This window comes from Dermochelys coriacea, chromosome 20 (genome assembly GCF_009764565.3).
Source record: "Dermochelys coriacea isolate rDerCor1 chromosome 20, rDerCor1.pri.v4, whole genome shotgun sequence".
Taxonomy (NCBI): domain Eukaryota; kingdom Metazoa; phylum Chordata; order Testudines; family Dermochelyidae; genus Dermochelys; species Dermochelys coriacea.
Window position 1 is genome coordinate 16,002,050 of NC_050087.2, and position 20,342 is coordinate 16,022,391.

The following is a 20,342-nucleotide window of genomic DNA, read 5'->3' on the forward strand; positions in this document are numbered from 1 at the left end:
CCCCCTGCCCAGCACCAGTCCTGGTCCTGGAGCCAACAGCAGCTCCAGCAGGCCGCAGAGGGACACAGCTGTCCTAGTGTAGACTTGCACCGACTCCATCTGCTTTGCACAAATGTGGCCAAACCTGCTTTCTGGGCCCTCCCGGCAGCTGCAAGCCTGGCCCTTGCTGAGCGGGCCCCTTAGGTGGAGAACCACCTGGGCTTGGGCTAGTCCATTGTAGCTTAGCCAGGGCCCTCAGCTCACGTCACCAGCCTCCAGGATACATGACATGACTCACCCTGGAGAAACAGCCCCCCGGGACAACCCAGAGGTGGCTGCATTTCAGCACTGGGCAAGGGATCCCTGCCTGAACAGCCCCCGCACCCCACCCAGAGGCAGCCGCATTAGTAGCCAGTGAAGCGATCCAGCTATACTGTTGTAAGATGCTTTGAGGGATGAATGATGCTAAAAAAACCCCTGCAATTAGCCTGTCCCCCAGCTCCAGCCACAGTAGCCAAGGCCTTGTTCCCAGGGGGTTTAGCCTCACGGTAACAGTCTCCAAGCTCCTCCCGCCCCTGCAGAACGGAGCCCTGGCAACCATGAACACAGCGGGCGAGCCACGCTGCCAGCAGCTCCGACGGGCTGGGCCCAGCCAGACCCCGCGGCCATGCGGTCCCTGCTGGCCAGCCAGGAAACGGTCCCTCAGCTCACACCGGCTGCTGCCTGGAATTGCTCCAGCGTCCCTGGTGAGGACGGACCCCAGGGAGGCCTGGGGGGCCTGGACCTGGAGCAGCCTCAGAGACACGGGCTGCTAGCGGCCAGAGCTGATTTCTCCAGGGGGCCCTGTGGCAGCTCCGAGAGGCTGCTGGGAGATTGGCCCCGTGTGGCCCTTCGCCCAGGCACACACACCCATGATGAGGCAGGGGGGAGGGGGGCTCAATCAGTGCCAGTTGCCCTGCCCCCACCCTCCGAGGGGGAGGGGCTGCTGGGAATCAGGACTCATGCCCCATTCATGGAAAAAGAAGGGTTGAGCCTTCCCTCGCTGACCCCAACCAGGAGTTGGAGCCCGGCACGTCAGCTGCTGGCCCTGGGGAGCAGCTCCATGCTCCTGTGGGGGAGCCCGGGCCAACCCCTGTCCCCTCCCAGCACAGGCATGTTTAATCATCCACTCTCACTTATTCTGCGCCTTAAAATAGCTCTCCCCTCTGTTCCCCTCGACCGCTTGCAGCTTCCCCCAGGCGTGGTTTGGAAAGAACATGCCGGAGACGGTAGCTTTTAGGAGGTTCTGACCCATCCTCATCAGTGAGCGGCAGGGGCAGCTCGTTTATTTCACATTCCATTCATAGCACCCCAAAAACAGTAGGTGTGAAACACTCAGCCTTAGACAGGGAGAGAGGCCGCCTGGGGGAACTGAAAGCTATGGGGGAAATCTACACCCAAGGGCCGGGCCTGCTTCATTCCCCAGAGCCGGGGGGGAGGGGGGGCTGGCCTGGTGCTCCCATCACCCCACCCAGTTTGGGCTAGAGCAGAACAGCTCAAGATTGAAACAAATGAAGCCGGACCCTTGAGCTTGACCAGCCAGCCAGCCGAAGCGCCTTCCCCTAAGGCTGCTGGGAAATCTAGCCCCCCCGCCCACCAATTCTGTTAAATCAGCAGCCCGTGGGCTGCGAGGGCTGGTCTATGCTGAAAATTTACATGGACACATCACATCTCGCAGGGGTGTGAAAACCCCCCGCTGCCGAGAGCCAACCCCACTAAACCCAGGGACAAATTCTGTCCCGGCCCAAGCTGCCACCGCTCTGGGAGGTGGATTAACTCCCAGCGTTGGAGTGAGAGTCTATTCTGAAGAGCTCAAGCAGTGTTTTCAGCAGAGATGCAGCCCGAGACTCCAGCACCGCCCCAGCATTCGAGGCCAGTCTCCCACGCTACCCCCGCAGCTCCGGAGAGAAACCAACAGGCGCTGGGGCCTCAGGAGCTGCTGCTAAATTAACAGGTGCAACAAAGCCGCCATGGGGCCGGGGCCAGTGCCAGGCAAGGGGGAGCAGTACCACCCAGAATGGCAGGGTGCTTAAAACCAGAGGCAATTCTGACTGATGAGGCTGGCGCGTGGAGGCCCAATTCTAGAACAACCTCCCCAGTTACACTTCCCCTGTCCCACAAGGTGGGTGGGTAAGAACCACCCTCTTTTGGTTTTAAATTTCCATGTAATCCTTCCATCCCAACCCCCACTCCTCCCCTTGTATGTACTTCATCAAATCTATCCCATCTGCCATCTTCACCCCAAGAGTTTGATTGGGCCCTTGGTTAGCAGGTACAGACCCCGTGGCCAGTTAGGAACATTTTAAGTACAACCAAGAAAACAAACCAACCCCAAAACAAACTGCAAATGCTAGGACACCGCTCCTTTAAGATGGAACTGTGGCCAGGAGGCAAGGCCTGGATCTAACCAATGGGCACTTTTCACTTGAGGCATCGCTAAGAATGTGGGCTTAGCAAACTCTTGTCCCCACCCACTTTGGAACCCATGTTCCCACCTCCTTAAAGTCAAACGGGCTTAATTTAGCTGAGCCTCTTTCACAGCTACCCTGCAATATCACGGCATTTAGGAGTTATTTATGGCTTCAGGATATACTTTAGAGGCAATTACTCTGTTCTCTTTGCAGCTGCACCAGGTGGGATTTGTATGCAACAGAATGGCCCAGAAAGTCAGGAGTTACTTCAAAGGGGTGTCAAGGTTTTTGGGGCATGAGACAGGGAAAGAAATAGGGATGCAGAAACGGGTGTGATGATCTAGAAAAATCAGCCATGTTAGCATTAAATTAGCAGGGAGGAGGTGGGACGATGCTGGATTTTAATCTGATCTTTTCAGAAGTGGGTCAGAGCACATCTGCTTTGTAAGGGGAGGAGAATCGGATTTTTAAATTACCAGAGCGAAGAGGGTATTTTTTAATGTTGTTTTTAAAATAATCCCATTATCCTGGGGATAAAAGTTGCCCTGTTTCAAATAAATAGATTTTGATCTAATAGATCTGTGGTTTTTTTAATCCCCCAATGAGGAGAAAAATCAAGGTTAAAAAGACATCCTAGTGTTTACTTCCCTTAAAACTCCAGTAGAATCTGAAACAGGGCTTAAATCAAGCAGAAGGGGCTGATTTGCAGCACTTTTCAAAGGGGTAATTTAAAGAAGATTCTCTAAGGGTAGGCAAGGTTTTAATGGCTTTCCATCTCCCTCGGCACAGCCCAGGCACCAAGGTCTGAGGACTAAATGCTGCACAAGCCACCCTGTTGAGGGACCTGGCTCCGAAAGTCAAACCCTTTTTTTTCCCTCACAGCAGCCCTGGCTCAGCATGGACTATTCTAAGGCAGCACCCACACCTTGCCTTCCACAGCAGCGCGGCTGGGAGCTAGCTGAGAGTTTCGATGCATGCCTCGCAGGGAGGGTAGGACAAATGCCAGAGCAGCTGGTTCTTAAAAACAGGTTGGGCTCACAGGAAGCCAGTTCTCAACCCTCCCGGATCGTTAAGCTGTACCCAAGAGTTTAAAAGGGATCTGGAGCCAACTGCTAGCAGAAAGCGGTTAGTTTAAACACAGCCTCATCTAGGAGCAGGGATCTGTGCTCTACTCAGCATGGATCCAGACTGCCAACATGGTTTAGCCTCTTCTATACAGGCAAAACCAAACACTAACACAATAGGCTGGGAGTGGGGTGGGCCCACTGTAATCTGTGTGAGCCATGCAGGTTCGAAGCGGGATAGATAGGGTCTAACACTGGTTGTTGGCTGGGTCATGGCAGAAACCGGGACTGGGGAAGGGAAATTAAAGGAGACCAAACACACGGCTAGTGGGTGATGGATGGAAGCAGAGTAGCTCAGCCTTTCCACAGGGGCTGGTCATCTCAACAGAAAAACAACAAAGCAATCTGCACACAAGTTCTGGGCTGGGCGAGGAGCCCACAGACCCCCCTACCAGCCCCAAATCCCTTCTCCCCACCCCAGAGCAAGCCCCATGCAAGAGAGGGGCGCAACTGAATTTACCCACAGCACAGGTGCCGGGGGGAGGGGGGCTGGGACTAGGGGCTGGTTCTGCTACTCAGATCCCCAGCTGTCCAGTTCCACGGGGAGGGGGAAAAAGAGCATTTCCTCAAGCCAGAAGGCTGGGCTGGTCTAATCTGGATGCAAGTTTGTCTGATTGGGGGGGAGGGGGGAATTTGGGGTCTCTCCCATGTACCCCTTAAATAGACAGGAATAGATATAGAGAGAATTTTTTCATATATAAAATTTTTTTCTTCCTTTTTCCTTGCATCACTCGTCATCGAAGTTCTGACTCAGCAGGAAATTGGCAGCCAGGTTTTCATTCTTCTCACAAGCAAAGTACGCCTGGATGACCAGACTTTCCGGGAATCCTAAGGCCTTTAACTGAGGGGACACAAAGAGAGAAGAGTCAAAAGGATCCTACCTGGGAACCCTACTCCTCTCCGCCGCCCTCTGGAAGTGAGCCACTCCGGAGCAGAGTGCCTGAGCCCACTTGGGATGCTCAAATGCGGGGGTGAAAGAGGGGCTGTGAACCCCTCAGGTTCAGGGGGCTGGGGGAGAATTCCCCAGAATCCAGGCACTGCGGAGGACGGCCATGCTGTCTTTGAGGACCCCTCGTGCAGGGGCACAGCCCTGCACCCCAGGAGGCCTGTGACCTTAAAAGCAGCTCTCCCCTGCTCCCAGCCCAGTGCTATCTCCTGGAGGCCCGGCAATCTCACCCGCGGTCCCCGCACCAGGAGCTGTAACCACCACAGGGCGGGGGTGAGGTGCCAGCTGGCAGAGCCGAGCTGAGGTTTGGAGATGCAGCTGGAAACCGCGGCCGAGTTGTTCTGGAGCACAGAAGAGCGTGCTGGCTGCCGGGAGCCAAGACGCAGGATGCGGACCTGAGCCTGAACCTACAGGAGGAGGAAAGAATCCACGGGAACAAATGGTACAGCTAGATTCTCGGTGGGATGCAGCCAGGGAGACCACGCCAGGCTGGGGAAGGCACTGAAAGAACTGGAGGCTCAGTGGGATTCTACCTGGCCCTAGAAGAGGAGAACGAAGGTGAGAAGACGATCAACATCTGGCTCAGGCAGCAGTGCTGCCAGGAGGGCTTTGGGATGTTTGACCACTGGGAGGCAGTCACGGGCAGAGGACTGTTCTCTGGGGACAGACGCCACCAGAGCGGGGAGGGCGACAGATGTCTGGGATGGAGGTTGGCACAACCGATTAGAAGAAGAGCTTTAAACTAGGGACTCAGGGCGGGCGTAATCTCCACACCTGACTAACAGTGAGCAGGAGGAAAGTCAAGTATAAGAGGATATGGCAAGGGAGAAAGGACCAATGGAGGGTAGGAGAATGGATGACAAAGTCCCAACGCCACTGACAGCAACGTTGGGAAGGGGATACTGCAGTAGAACGACTGTCCCTTATTGGGTGAAGAACATGGGTGCTGTCCCTTATTGGGTGAAGAACATGGGCGAAGCTGAGCAGACTACGAAGACATCTGTCCAGTGACGCAAGGCGCCTGGGGAACAACGTGGAGGGAAAGAAGTGAAAGCCGAGACGATCGGGAGAAGAGAACTGGTGAGTGGAGCACAGGCACTGAAGGGAACGTGCCGTGCAGGGGACAGAAGTAAAGGAAAAGCGGGGAGGTGCAGCACTGGATGTTAATGACGAGGAAGAGTGGAAAGAAATGAGAAGTGACAGAATGGATAAAACAGAACCTATCTGGGTCACAACCACTTTGGGGAAGAAAGCTCAGAGGCGCTCCGCTGGGATGGTGCTTGGGGTCTGCTATCGACCCTCAGGATCTGGAGAGAGACCTCTAATGAACTCAACATGAATGGGAATTGGGATTACAGAAGACTTTAATCTCCCAGACTAATTGGGGGACAAGCGCTCCCAATAACAGTAGGGTCCAGGTGTTCCTTGATGGGACAGCTGACAGATTTCTTCACTGAACCATCAAGAGCTGATTTCGTTTTGGTAAGAAGTGAAGGCCTCATAGAAGAGCTGGTTGTAGAGGGACAACCTTGGTTTGAGTGCTCATGACCTAATTCACCATAAATGGAAGGATAAACAAAGTAGGTCTGAATCTAGAGTCCTGGATTTCAAAAGGGCAATTTTAAAAAAATGAAGGGAAGCAGTTTGGGAATCGGACTGGTCTGGAGAACTCAAGGATCTGAATGCGGAGGAGGCTTGGAATTATTTTAAGTCAAAGGTGCAGAAATGGTCTGAAGCCTGCATCCCAAGCATGGGGGGGAAAATCACAAGGAAGGGCTGCACATCAAGCATCTCAACCAGGGGATTGAGAGCAGAAAACCTGAAAGGAACAGAAGGTGGGATGGATCAGCAAAGAACACTTTCTGACCTCCAAGAGGGAGTGTAGGGGAGAATGCCAAAAGCCAGGCAGAGCTGGAGCTTGCCAAGGAAATTAAAACCACCAGGAAATGGTTCTTTAGCCATAGAAATAAAAAGAAAACAAGGAAAGAAGAAGTGGGACTGCTAAGCACTGCGGATGGGGAGGAGATTAAAGATAATCTAGGCCTGGCCCAACACCTAAACGAAGGCGGTGTCTCGGTTTTTCATAAGGGTGATGCGTTTTGGGGGGGGCAGTGGCAGGGCACTTAAGGGCACGAGGATATGGAGGTAGAAATGACCATAGCCGAGATGGAGGCCAAACTCAGTTTAACAGGAGCACGTTGGGGGGCCGGGATAATCTCCATCCAAGAATATTAAAGGAACTGGCATGTAAAATTGCGAGGCCAATAGCAAGCAATTTGTAATGAACCTGTAAACTCGGGGGTCGTCTCCTGTGACTGTGGAATTGCTAACACAGTACTTGTATTTAAGAGGGCCGGGGGAATGACAAAGTGATCCAGGAAACTACAGGCCCTTTAGCGTGACCTCCATTGACTGCAGAGTAATTAAGGACAGAGGTAAATGATAATTGGGAATAAAGACAACATGGATTTACAAAAGTTAGATCTCGACAGACCAACCTGATCTCTGATTTTGAGAAGAGCTCTGATTTGCTAGACAAAGGAAGTGCAGTAGATCTAGTCTACCTGGATTTCAGTAAAGCATCCGATACATTTCCCACATGGAAAATTAGTTCTATTGGAGAAGATGGGAATCAGCAGGAGAAGCGAAAGGTGGGTAAGGAACTGGTTAAAGGGAAGACTGAAAGGTGAATGGTCAGGCTGGAGGGAGGTTACTAGAGGAGCTGGTCAGGGATCCGTCTAGGGACTAATGTTACTGAACATTTTAAGGTGATGCAGCTGTGTCCTAGGATGCATCAGGGGAGGTATTCCCAGTAGAGACAGGGAAGAGTTAGTGCCATTATACAAGGCACTGGGGAGACCTCACCTGGAATACTGGGTGCACTTCTGGGCTCCCACGTGTAAGAAAGATGAATTTGGACTAGAAATGGTACAGAGAAGGGTGATCCGAGGAATGGAGAACCTACCTTATGAGAGGAGACTCAAAGAGCTTGGCTCGTTCAGCCTAACCACACGAAGGCTGAGGGGAGATCTGATTGCTCTCTATACATCAGAGGGAAAATACCAGGGAGGGAGAGGAGTTATTTAAGGGCCAATGTTGGCACAAGCATAAATGGCTAGAAACTGGCCATCAACAAGTTTAGGCTTGAAATTAGATGAAGGTTTCTAACTATCAGAGGGGGAAGTTCTGAAGCAGCCTCCCAAGGGGAGCAGCGGGGGCAAAAAACCCAACTGGCTTCAAGATGGAGCTGATCAGTTTCGGGGGGGATGGGATAGTGAGACTGTCTACAATGGCATGTGGCTGATCTGCGACTGCTAACAGCAAAGATCTCCAAGGGCCAGTGATCGGACACTAGGTGGGGAGGGCTCCGAGTTACCACAGAGAGTTCTTTCCAGGTGTCTGGCTGGTGGGTCTCATCCATGTGCTCAGGGTCTAACCAATCACCAAGTTTGAGGTTGGGAAGGAATTTTCCCCCAGGTCAGATGGGCAGAGGCCCTGGTTGTTTTTTCCCTCTGCAACATGGGGCCTGGGTCACTTGCAGCTTTGAACTAGAGCAAATGGTGGATTCTCTGTAACTTGAAGTCTTTACGTCAAGATTTGAGGCCTTCAGTAACTCAGCCTCCCTCTATGGGCTTGTTCCAGGAGGGGGTGGGTGAGGTTCTGTGGTCTGAGATGTGCAGGTCAGCTTAGGTGATCAGGACAGGCCCTTCTGGCCTTAAGGTCGATGAGTCTATGGAGGTCACCATGAACCCAGCAACGGCCCTTTCTGGATCTGACCAGGTGGGAAAGTCTCCCGTGTTCACTCTGAAAACTAATGATGCCATTTGGACCCACGTTTCAGCAGAGGTGTCCAGCTCCTCTGGGATATTTTGGGCGGACCTTGGCAGCGCTGCCCACCAGGGAAGATCACATCCATTTTGGGGAGAGGACCAAATTAATTATGCTCCATTGCTTTGCAAAATCAGAGATGTCTACTCTCCTCCCCACAATGCACCTCTGTCCCATCTGAATCACCACCCCCAATGTTATCAAGGCTACAACTTGGCCCTTATGTTAATAACTAAACTTGGTTCTTATTCAACCCCCAGCTCCAGGTGCTCAGCATCAGACCAGATCAGGCTTTTAGAGCTGTCAGGGACAGACAGAAAGACTCCAGGAGTCCTGGCCTCCAGCTCCTCCCCCCGGCTCCAACCACTAGATCCCAACTCCTGGCACAGAGCTGGGGATAGTACCCAGGAGCCCTGGCTCCCAACCTCGCCAGCCTTCCCCCAAGACCCCACTGCACCCTCGTTGGGGCTCTCCAGTGCAGGAATCCTGTGGCATGCCCAGCAGGAAAGGTGGCTCCTGGCACAGCTAGCACCCCCTCTTACCCTTTCTATGGCTTCTTTTTCCTGAGGCGTGACCTGGATGTAGTTCATCTGGGGAGATTCCTCTCCGATGGCCCCGATCTCCCCCTCAATGTCAGAGATGTCAGCCATCTCGCCCAGCGGCTCGTTCAGCATCTGGATGAACTGCTCTTGGTGCTGGCTGATTTGCTGGGGAGGGCAATGAGAAGGGGGATCAGGGTTAGGGAGAGACGTGCCCCCCCCCCAGAGCAGGGCCTCCACAGCCCCTTTTCCCATCAGGGAAACTGAGGCACAGAAAGGGGCAGGGACTTGTTCGAGGTCATAAAGTGACACAGTGGTGGAGCCAGGGTTAGAACCTAGGAGTCCTGGCTCCCCGCCCCACCCCCTGCTCTAACCCATCAGACCCCACTCCCCTCCCAGAGCCAGGCATAGAATCTGCCTCCCCCCATTCCAGACACACTCCCCTCCCAATATTACTTCCCAGCTCCTCCTCTATGGCCTCTTTCAGCTCCTGCCCCCCTTTACCTGCAGTAGCTGGGGGTTCTCCTGGCCCAGCTGCTGGAGCAGGGCTGGGAGCAGGGCTGGATTCTGCTGGATCACCTGTCGCATGTTCTGGAACTGGGGCTGGTCTCTCAAGAACTCCAGCGGGTTCTCACCTGTGGGGAAGGAGTGGGCGGGGTGAAGCCAGTCCATGCCTTGAAGGGGCAGGGCCCACCTGAGCCATTCTGCCGCACAGGTGGGGCATTGGTGATCACAGGATATGGGAGGGCATCTAGCCAGGGGGAAGAGGGCCTGGAGCCACTCCCTGAAGGACCAGTTTGGGTCACCACTGACACCCCCTGGATGCATGCTTTCCGTGGCCTTCCATAGCCCATGTTCCACAGGTGCAAGAGCCTTCTTCCACGCAGCTCCAGCCCCTGGCCTGGCCGCCCTAGGTCTCCCCCTCCCACCACGCTCCCCAAGTCTCGCATAGGTGTGGGAGGACCATGTCACTGACCTTCAGGTGCTGGCTGCTCTGTGGGTTGGCTCTCCTGGATCGGGGCTCTCTCTGGCTCGGAGGTGCCTGGGATGCCCTGTGAAGTCAAAGGGGCATCGTTAGTGCTGTCCAGTGCCCCTCCCCCCACAACAGCCCCTGCCCCACAGGGTTCACCCCGCAAGGGGCCAGAAAGGAACTCAGTCTCTAGGGTTTGCCTGGCGCCCCATGTCCTGCCAGTGAGGGAGTGAGCTAGCCTCAGGCAATGCGGGCACCCCTGCTCATTTCACACAGGGTCCCAGAGGGCTGAATCAGAACCGGTGTCCTTACGGGGTCAGACTCCGTATCCCACATCTGTAAGCCATCCAGATGTGGATGGAAAAAAAATCATTTGCCCCAAGTCACAGAGCAAGTCAATGGCAATCAAACCCAGGAGTCCTGGCTCCCACACCCCACTCTAACCACTAGACCTCATTCCTCTCGGAGCTGGGGAGAGTCCTGGCTCCGAGCTCCGCTGCTCTAACCTCCGAAACCCCCTCCCCGAGCTGGGGATAGAATCCAGGAGTCCTGCCCCCCTCGCTAGACCTGTTCCGAGTCCCGGCACTCCCTTACCGTCAGCAGGTACTCCACGGCTCGGTGGGGGTTGTTGTAGCTGGCCCGGAGGGCAGCCACCACCCGCTCCCGCTCATATCCCATGGACATGATCTCTGTTAGCATCGTCTCGTACTCTGAACCGGTCACTGCAGGTGAAAGGGGACAACAGCCTGGGCTGAGGTAGAGCCAGCAGTCTTGGGGTGCCCAGCACATGCTCACCAAGGGAAAGGGGAACACAGCCCTTCCCCCTCCACCAGCATCTCCCAGCAGGGGCGTTCACCCTCCCCTCCCCAGCGTGGGATCACCTCCCCTCTCCACCCGCAATCCCCACAGGGGAAGTGACTCTACCCTAAATCAGGGGCAGACCTGGGCCTAGAACCCAGGAGTCCTGGCTCCCTGCTCCCACACCCCACCCTGTCCATGACTAGGGCTCCTGGGTGCTACCGTAATACAGCTAATTAACACCCACCCCTCATGTCCACCTGAGCTGGAGATGGAACCCAGCCCACACATGCTGGGAAAAAACCCAGGAGTCCTGGCTCTCAGCCCTGGCCCCTAACCACTAGACCCCATTCCCCATGCATAGCTGGGAAGGGAACCCCAGAAGTCTTGGCTACCAACCCCCCGGCCTTCTTTCCCTAATTCGGCTCCTCTGCTAACAAATGACTGGAACCGGTCACCTTTTATCCTTGGAACAGACACAGCCCAGGCTGCCCCAGAGCAGCCGGCAGCAGAGACCCAACCAACTCATCAAACAGGGCACTGAACAACCCGGGGCTTGGAACCTGCCCTGCACTGAAACCCAAGATCGCGATGAAGGAGGTAGCTCCCAACACCCTGGTCGAGCCATCAGCCCACCCCCACGCCCCCCAGACAGCAGGGAAACCCTGCGAAGGGGGGTCCTGCTCCTGGCACCCGTACACCAGCATCGGGAAGAGGGGGTTGTTTTATCCAGCGACAGCCACCAGAGGGCGCCCCCGCCCCATGAGCTCATGCTGCAGTGTTTGCCCCTTGGGAGCTATGGAGCAGCCAGCCCGGGGTGCCGACAGGAGCTCTCTGCTGTCACCCAGGGACCCCGGCCGCCTGCCCCAGCCCCAGCGAGGGGATTTCACCTACCCAGGGTGGAAGCCGCGTCGTCTGGGCGCCCCACGCTACCTGAAGAGGGAACAGAGCTGCAAATTTAAAAGAGAGGAATAGTAGCTGGCTCCTTCCAAACAGCCGGGCAAGAAGCAAACCGCCAGGGGCCAACACTGCGCTGTGGCAGCCGGGCCAGGCTCCCTGAGCCGGGAGGAACCACAGGGCAGGAGGCAGCAAAGGTCCCTTCTCCCTGCGATCTGACCCCCAGGCCCTGCCTGCACTAGGAAAGCGGTGTGGTTCTGAACGTTACCAAGTGTGTTTGAAATCCCATGGACACAGCTCGCAAGTTTGGTGCCTCTGGAGTTTGCGAGCGGGTCCCCGCTCTGCCTTTCTTGGCTGGAGTGCACTCCGTTTGTGCAGCGCCTGGCACAACGGGGTCTTGGCATATGGCCTGGGCACAGCCATAATACCACTAACAGCCACTAGCAACTCTTAGGATCCCAGGTCTCAGATTGTGGCTATGGCAGAAAATTCCTCTGGTTTCAAGTTCAGCTGGATTTTTTGTTTTCAGACAGTGCACACCCCAGGGTGGAGGCCTTTATGCCCTGCTGGGTGACCGTGGGCAAGTCATGCCTCCTGCCTCAGTTTCCCCATCTGTAAAATGGGATAATGCTCCTGACCAAGTGCTTTGAGATCTACCAAGGAGTTATTGTTTCAGCTCGGGTGACACTGTTCCCAACAGGCTGAAGCTAATCCACCAGATCCAGCTCTGACAGCGGAATCAGGGTCCATCCTGGGGTAACAATGTCTGAATATTGGTGACCTCACAGATGAATTTTTAGAAGCCTGCCTGATGCTGCTTGGAGCACTCAGCAGCTGACCTCCCAGCGAGCTGTCACATGCTGGCTCTCCCTCTCCTTGCTGCCGACCCCCTTGCAAGGACCCACCTGAGGGGAGGCATAGCTCAGTGGTTTGAGCATTGGCCTGCTAAACCCAGCGCTGTGAGTTCAATCCTTGAGGGGGCCATTTAGGAATCTGGGGCAAAAATTGGGGATTGGCCCTGCTTTGAGCAGGGGGTTGGACTAGATAACCTCCTAAGGTCCATTCCAACCCTGATATTCTATGATTTTATCACCACCTGCTGCCACGTTAACCTTCTTGGGGCTAGGCCTGGCGGGACCCAAGCCCACAAGTTTGCGCCAGCTGCTCTCTGACAACACGGGCATCTTCTCTCCAACACTATTTCGAACAAATGCTCGTCTTTTCCGCCCAGGAGACAAGCAGGGTCTTCGCCACATCTCAAAGGGCGCCAGGTCACTAACTGAAACTAAACAGATTTGCAATCCACCCTGAAATCAAACCAGTCCCGCTGCTCATGGGGACGGGCTCTCGGCCAGCAGCCTGGCTCATTCTGTGCTTTACAGGCAAGCTCAGTGCACCCCCAATCCCTTTCTGTCCCCACAGCTCAGGGGATGCGATGTGCATACAGAGATGGCCATTCACCCGCAAGAATCCTGAAGCACGCTGCAGTCTGTGTATGTGGGATCACTGCAGTGTAGCCACCTCTGGGGTGAAAGATGACAGCTGCTTTACAGCCACATGGCAACATTACGCTTAAAAAACCCCCCAAAACACAGGGAGTCAGGTATCACTGCACGGATGGGGAAACTGAGGCACAATAATGCAAAGTGACTTAGCCAGTCATACAGTGAATCTGTGGAAGGGCTGGGAATAGGACCCAGGAGTCCCGATTCCTAGCCCCTTTGCTCTAACCACTAGATCCCACTCCTCCAAGTTAAAGATGTCCCAGGTTCCCACAAAGGAAGGTTAAGCCCGCACCCTGAAGTGGAAGGCATCCCCCTGCCCCGGGGCATGACATTGGGGTACCTGGCATGACAGAGCTATGGGACACAAACAGGCAGGTGCAGGGAGGGGGCACATGCTCTCAGGTCTTACCCGGCAGTGGATTCGGGCAGCGTGACAACAGCCGGCTCCTCCGGAGGCTTCTCCTCGCTCGGCGCCAAACGCATTGGGGGCGGGACAGCGTCAGCACCGGCCGCAGGCGCCGGCGTCTGCCCCACCGACGGGGCTGGCTCTGGGGCACTGGCCGGCCCAGCGTCGCCAGGGGAGGGGGCTTGGACGCCTGAGTTGGATTTGGTCTGAGAAAACAAGCAGTGTTGAAGGGTGCGGCTGGGGTCTCTGTCCCCCGCTCCCCAGCCACACGCGAGGCGATCAGCTCCCAACCCCCCAGGGAAGCAGCTGCGGTGAAGGGGGGTAGGAAGGAACTCCCCTTCGGCACTGGCTGACTGCGTGTGTTATACAATCAGCACTCACTGTGAGAGGAGAGCACCCCCTAGCAAGCCCCCCTTCCCTGCTCCCCACAGCGCAGCACCCCCTAGTGCCACTCTGGGGTCAGCCTCAACGGTGAGGGGAGAGCGCCCCCTACTGAGCGGGTGTGAAAAGCAAGCCCATCTTGATGCTGCCTTCTTTCCGCAGCATCCCAGCCAAGGGCAGCTCCTATCTCTGTCCCGGCAGCCCAGCCACGAGTGAGGCAGGGCCCGGCCGTACCTTGGTCACCATGACCACCACGAAGTTCTTCTCATCGATCTTGTACTCCTTGATGGCGACGTCGTCGCTCAGGATCTTGCCGGCATAGATCAGCTTCTGGCCTGACACGGGGAAAGCCTCCTTGCCTTTCTCGGCCTCAATCTTCTCCTTGAGGACCCGCACCTGCCAGGCGGGACGAGATGGCCCCATCAGCTGGGTATGCGGATCCCAGCATGGCCAGGAGGGGGAACACCTCTCCTTCCCCACTCTGCTCCCCGCCCCAGCAGCAATATTAGGCGGGAGGATTAAGGAGGTGTCAGGTCAGTTTGGTTTGTTCCCATCCTGGTTCTCTACATCCTAGTCTGGTCCTGCAGGAAAGGCCCTGACCTGGGACTCAGGAAATCTGGATCTGCCGCCAACTCCCTGGGTGTCCCGGGGCAACTCTCTGGCTCTGAGCTGCCAACCTGTTGCCCAGATGCTGCACCTGAGTCCCACCCTGCATTTACCCTCATTGTGATGGTGACAGCCTCTCACTGTGTGTGGGCAGCGCCCGGCCTGATGGGGCTTGATCTTGGCTGAAGCATCTAGATAACCCCTATGTAACCTCATAGCTGCTTAGACTGGAAGCTCTTTGGGACATAGACCATCTCCGTTGTATGTTTGTACAGCGCCTTGCGCAGTGGGGTCCATGGCTGGGACGCCAGACCCTACTCCAATACACCTACTCAATAATGTACAGCGCCCAGCACAGTGGGGTTCTGGGCCACAACCAGGGGTCCTGGTCACCACTGTAATACAACTAAGTAATACATGAAAGACACCAGATGCGCTCTCTGGGGCAGGTCACTGGGTGTCTTGGGCTCACATCTGCCCATTGCCCACAGCCAAGCGGCATCTCCAACTCTCCCCCGGCTGCCAGGATTGCCCAAAGCTCCAGTCACAGCTGAATGGTGTCAACCAAGCCAGGGACATGCATGCACAGACTCGGGACCCCCCAGCACCCCTCTGCCTGGCTCGGGGCGTTTCAGGGGGACATGCTTTGCTTGTGATGGAAGCAGCTTCCCCGCAGGGGCAGGGCCAGGCCGGATTACAGAACCCAGCAGTAGCTCTTGGAACGGGAGGCCGAGGCACTGGGGAACCGGGACAGCTGCTGCTGCAGCTAACGCAAGCCGGAGGCTCCTTCCTGAGGGCACCTAAGGGCTCAGGAGGATCCATGCTGGACACTCGGGTGCCAAGGACGACTCGTCACTCGGAACCAAGCTGTATTTCTACACACTTTAACTAGGGTTCGCCCTGGCCAGCCAACACCACACTGTGGCCAGCCCTGACCGTGAGGGTAGAGTGGGCCCTACTGCACCTCCAGAGCTATTCCCTGCAGCACAGTGCCCCCTACTGCTGCACCGGGGCAGCACTGACTGCGAAGTGCCCCCTGCTGAGCCCCTCCCCCTTGCTCACTGCAGCACAGCGCCCCCTAGTGCCACAATGGGGTCAGCATTGACACACAGGGCAGAAAAGCCTGATCTACACCAAGATTTTCACAGGTGTTGAACACACCCATTTCCCTGAGCGTAAACAGAGCCTGACTGTCCCCTGGGAATCACAGTCCGCCACTGGGAAAGTCTCACTGGTCCTGGAAGCATCTGCATTGGTCTCTGGGTGACTGCAAACCACTCATGCCTTCTCCACCTCGGTTTCTCCATTGGTAAGACAGAGGCATATTTCCTGGTCCTTGAAGGCAGGGGGCAGAGTCATGAGGCTCAACCCTTTCGGGTTCGCAAGGCCCCCTGGAAGGATAACTGAGCAACTGCTTCTGCAAGCATGTATCCCACTCCCCCCAGCCCCACACAGCCAAGCTGTGGAGCCTTCACACCAGAGGCTCCCCTGCATCCCGGAGGACAATGGTGTCCCAGAGGGGACCCGTCGGAACAGCTGCAGAGCCCTGTGAGACAAGCGAGTAGGAGCCAAGTGTTATTTTTGGCTCCTGGGTTGAGCCAAAATGAAGCCTGACGCTCTGTGAAAAGCATGTGGGACTCCAGCTATTTAAAAAAGGAACCCACTGCCTCACCCTTCTCCTCCCATGGGCAACGACTGTCTGGCTCAGCATGGTGGCAAAACCGTATCACCCACTACTCAAGTGTGGCTGCCTCAGCGGTGGAGCTCGGCAGGTGTTTATACCAAGGTCCCTCGCCTTGCGGGGAGATGCAGCCACCTCCGGGGTGGGCTGTTTATACAGACATGGAACAGTGTCGGGCAGGAACTAAACGCTGCTGAATCCGGTGTCCCAGTACCATGGGAGAGGGGAGCATGCAGAGCAGGAGTTAACACTTACAAAGCCAACTAGGGAGTTGTAACGGCCAAGCACAGAGCTGGGAAATTCAAGGGTACAGCCGCCAGAGCCGTGCTGACACAAGCCCCGGCATAGACGCAGCCATTGGTGGAGCTAACTCGTTGGGGAGGCAGCAGATAAGGTCTGCGCTGCATCTACAAGGGGCTCAGGGGCGCAGACACAGCCCTAGCTGGGAAGGGATGGAGAGTTACAATCAGACAGGGAGCATTCAAGTCAGTGAAAAACCCAGTCTCTGACTGTCGCCTCCTAAGAGCATTAAAGCTGGCCTCATGCACGTCACCCAATCCCCTCTCGGCTCGCCCCATGGGGACAGGCACAGCAGTTTCACTTTGGTTTTATAATCTGTTTCACTCAGCTTCGTGGGCCCCGCACCTCAGCCAGGCAGCTTGGGCCTGCTTATTGCCAGGGGCTAGTTTGCATTAAAAGACACCAACAATCCTTCTAAGCACGTTATTCATAATCTGGGGAAGAGCCTGCAAGCTCCAACATAGACTGGGGCTGCACAGTGCCAGGCACTACACAGACATGGAGTGAGAGCTCCCGCCCAAAAGAGCTCACAGGCGGGACAGACAAGACATGGGAGGCCCCTCCCATGACACAGGTGGGGAAACTGAGGCCCAGAACAATGAAGGGATGTGCTCAAGGTCAGACCGGCAGTCTGTGGCAGAGTTGGGAACTAACCCCAGACCTTCAGTCCCACCACAGGGACTTTACTGGCTATAAACCAGTAGGGGAGCTGTCCAGCAAACGGTTTGTCTTAAAACGTGATCCATGGTGCGAAAAACATTTGAAATCCCTTTGCCCTCATGGGAAGGTTCTCAGCTGCAAAAGTGACATGGAATATTTCAAATGGTACTCAAAAAAGATTGATGGCAAGATTTGGATTGCTAGGGTTTAATTTTATATGCATCATACACACAACCTAAATTCTGGACCCCCCGCCCCCCATAAAGGGCCCCTAAAATTCAGCTCTGCCTAAAGCACAAAGCAAAACAGGAGTGCAGGACTCCACTCCCTGCTAAAACCAAGTCTTGTTCTCAGTCTCAGCTCAGTGTTTAAAAACAGCGGTACGTTTGGAGGCAGAAGAATCCGATTGACAGCGCAATCTACCCCATAGATCGCACTCTTGTCCTACAGCTCGGAACGGGACCCAGGAGTCCTGTCTCCCAGCCACCATCCTCCAACCCACTAAGCCCCACTCCCCTCCCAGAAGTGGGAACAGAAGCCAGCCTCCCTGCTCTAACTACTAGACCCCACACTTTGCTAGAGCTGGGAACAGAAAAGAGGAGTCCTGCCTCCCAGCCCACTGCTCCACCCATTCGTCCTTCCCAAGTCATTCAAATCGACCTCACAAAGTGCCTCCCATATCCAAACACTAGCAGGGGGATTTTCCATCTTCCCCACGCTGGGACCACATGTCACAACAGAAAAAAAAGAGGGATTGTACATAAAACCAAAGAAAGGGAGGTGGAGTCACCACCCCGAGGACCTGTTCAGAACCCACAGGCTGAAACCCCAGCCACACGGGACATCCTCCCCTCAAGCAAAGCTCCCCTGAAAGCCAAACGACAGCTCCAGGCCAGAGACAAAATCATTCTGGAGATCGGAGACCCCGGTACTGGTGCTACCTGTTCAGCCTCAGAGCTTAGCAGGGTATATTAATAATCCCTAGCTCTCATAAGGCGCTTTTCATCTATCAGTTGCCAAAGGCTTTACAAAGGAGGTCAGCATAATTCTCCCCATGTTACAGATAGGGAAACTGAGGCTCAAGAGGAGAAATTATTTGTGCCAGGTCACCCTCCAAACCAGTGGCAGAGCTGGGAACTGAACCCAGGTCTCTGGAGTCCCAGTCCAATGCTCTAACCACGAGGCTGTATTAGCCCCACAAGATGGGGGGTTGGTTCCTTCAGGGGATGCCAGTCAGGTTTGACACGAGTCACATGAACACGGATCACAAAGGCATTAAGGTCTCACCTCTAACACCTCAAGGGCGTCTATGACCCAGAAGAGGCCTCTTATGAGGCAGGGAAAGAGACACACACGCAGAGTGTTTGCGCCCCATGGGAAGCAGGAAGAGATGCTGATGGCAACAGGAGCAGTAGCAGCACAGACCCTCCTGTGGAAACCCCTCCCCATCAGAACCAAGAGGTGGAGGGAGCCTCACTCCAGCTGGGATCAGCTTGTCTTCCTGCTCCCCGCCTCCCCCAGTCACTCTGGGCCAGGCAGGCGATGCCCAGCAGTGAGCACCCAGGCCCCAGGGACAAGCACCAGGCCCGGCTTTGCCTGCGGCAGGGCTGCCCTGGTACATTTCTCAACAGGAGCGAATAGGGACTTGCTGAAAGGGTCCCAGATGCACCACCTGCTACTGCCCCAGTACAGGGGCACACAGGCAGCTCGGCTCCCACACCTCTCTCCTTTCTGAGGCTCCTACCCCCACCCACATGGAGCCATCCACCCTGCCTCCCATGCCTCATACCCTGCTCTTCTGGCACTCTCACCCCATATCTCATCCCCCACATGCCCCCCCGAACCACCCCTACCCTCCTGCCCATACCCCTCAAAGCTGGTACTCTTTCTTACTGTGTGCATCACATTCCCAGGTAGGAAAAAAGGGGATGGGGGAGAGGGAAGAGTGCCCCATGCAGCCTAGGGCCCATCCCATGGGGGGGTGTTACACCTTTGGGGGGGAAGGTAGGGAGGCTGCCCCACACGGCAGGGAGAAATTGGGACAGTGTGTGTGTGTGTGTAGGTAGGTGCTGGCTCCCCATGGGGCTGCTGGGGCCGAGTGTGTGTAGGTAGGTAGGTAGGTGCTGGCTCCACGTGGGGGGAGGATTAGGCCAGGACCACGTGGAGGGGGGAGCAGAGAATTGGGCCAGGACCATGTGGGGGGGGCGTCTGAACCCACACAGAAAGAGGGGGCTGGGATCGTACTGAAAGGGGGGGCTGCCCCACATGTGAGGGAATTAGTGCAGGACCACGTGGAAATGGGGGGGGGGTCTGGCCCGGCCCCACGGGGAGGGGAGAAATTGGGGCAAAACCATGGGGCGGGAGGGGGGGCTGGCCCCACACGGGAAGGGGGAGCTGGGATCGTGCCGGGGGGGGGGGGCTGCCCTACCTGCGGGGGAGGGGCCGGGCCGGGCTGCGGGGAGGGGGGCTACCCCCCACGTCGGGGCTGAGCTGGGGCCGCGGCCCCCCCCTCACCGTCTCCTCGGGCTCCATGCGGATCTTGAAGGTTTGCTGCTGCAGCGTCTTGAGGGTGACGGTCACCGCCATGGCGGGCGGGGGGCGGGACGCGCCGGGCGGACGCTTCTTCCCAACGGACTCGGCAGCCCCCGCAACATGCAACTCACGCCGCCGCCATCTTAGCGCCCCGCCGCTTCCGGCCCCGGCCAGGGCGCGGGCCCGGCACGTGACAGGGGCGAGCGCCGGCTCCGTCACGTGACGGGAGGGGGCGATCACGTGACACGAAACGGCCAGCCGCGGCGATCACGTGACGGGGGGGACACAAAATGGCCGCCCCCCGGGGCTAACATGGCCGAGCGCGTGTCCCGGGAGCCCCCGTGACTCCCACGCGTGTCCCTGGCGGCGAGGGCAGGCAGCCCCTGCCCAGCCCGGAGACTGTCACCCCCGCGCAGGCCGGGGGGGCCCTGTGCCCGCCCCCCCGTGCAGTGCAGAGAAGGGCTCATAGGGGCACTAGCCCGCGCGGGGGGGAGGGGGAGGAATCACCCTTCAGTCCTTTAAGCTCATCGTAAAGTTTCTCAGGAGACGGGTGGCCCCATGCGGCGAGCGTGGCCACCCTTGAGAAGCAGGGGGCCAGGCCCTACTGATCCTACGAGCACCATAGCAGGCCTGAGGCTGGGCCTGGCTCCTTCCTTTCACAGCAGCAGCCTACAGCGCATCTCCCCCTCCGTGCACAGGCCGGCTGATGCCCCCCTCCCGTTAGTCCCTCCAGCCCGTCT

General features: G+C 56.4%; 1 protein-coding gene across 2 annotated transcripts; it reads right to left on the reverse strand.

The window, feature by feature from the left end:
• Positions 1 to 1,252: 1,252 nt before the first annotated feature.
• Positions 1,253 to 19,803, reverse strand: RAD23A (RAD23 homolog A, nucleotide excision repair protein). 2 transcript variants are annotated; one of them, XM_043506909.1, is made up of 9 exons: positions 19,585 to 19,803; positions 14,058 to 14,219; positions 13,446 to 13,648; positions 11,529 to 11,584; positions 10,431 to 10,558; positions 9,843 to 9,918; positions 9,446 to 9,501; positions 8,870 to 9,034; positions 1,253 to 4,394 (listed from the first exon to the last, which is right to left on the reverse strand). In XM_043506909.1, exons 1-9 carry the CDS (start codon positions 19,654 to 19,656, stop codon positions 4,281 to 4,283), a joined length of 1,032 nt encoding a protein of 343 aa, XP_043362844.1. In that variant the 5' UTR covers positions 19,657 to 19,803; the 3' UTR covers positions 1,253 to 4,280. The 2 variants fall into 2 exon arrangements, with proteins under 2 accessions (XP_043362844.1, XP_038234872.1); XM_038378944.2 differs by having other exon boundaries at positions 9,371 to 9,501; positions 19,585 to 19,801.
• Between the last annotated feature and the right edge of the window lie 539 nt (positions 19,804 to 20,342).

Excerpts from the sequence above, each read along its gene's own strand:
- RAD23A (XM_038378944.2), bottom strand. The coding sequence starts at position 19,656 with ATGGCGGTGACCGTCACCCTCAAGACGCTGCAGCAGCAAACCTTCAAG. Across the intron at positions 14,220-19,584 it reads GCATGGAGCCCGAGGAGACG|GTGCGGGTCCTCAAGGAGAA; the intron begins GTGAGGGGGGGG and ends CCCGCCTGGCAG. Across the intron at positions 4,395-8,869 it reads AAAAAGAAGCCATAGAAAGG|TTAAAGGCCTTAGGATTCCC; the intron begins GTAAGAGGGGGT and ends GTGTCCCCTCAG.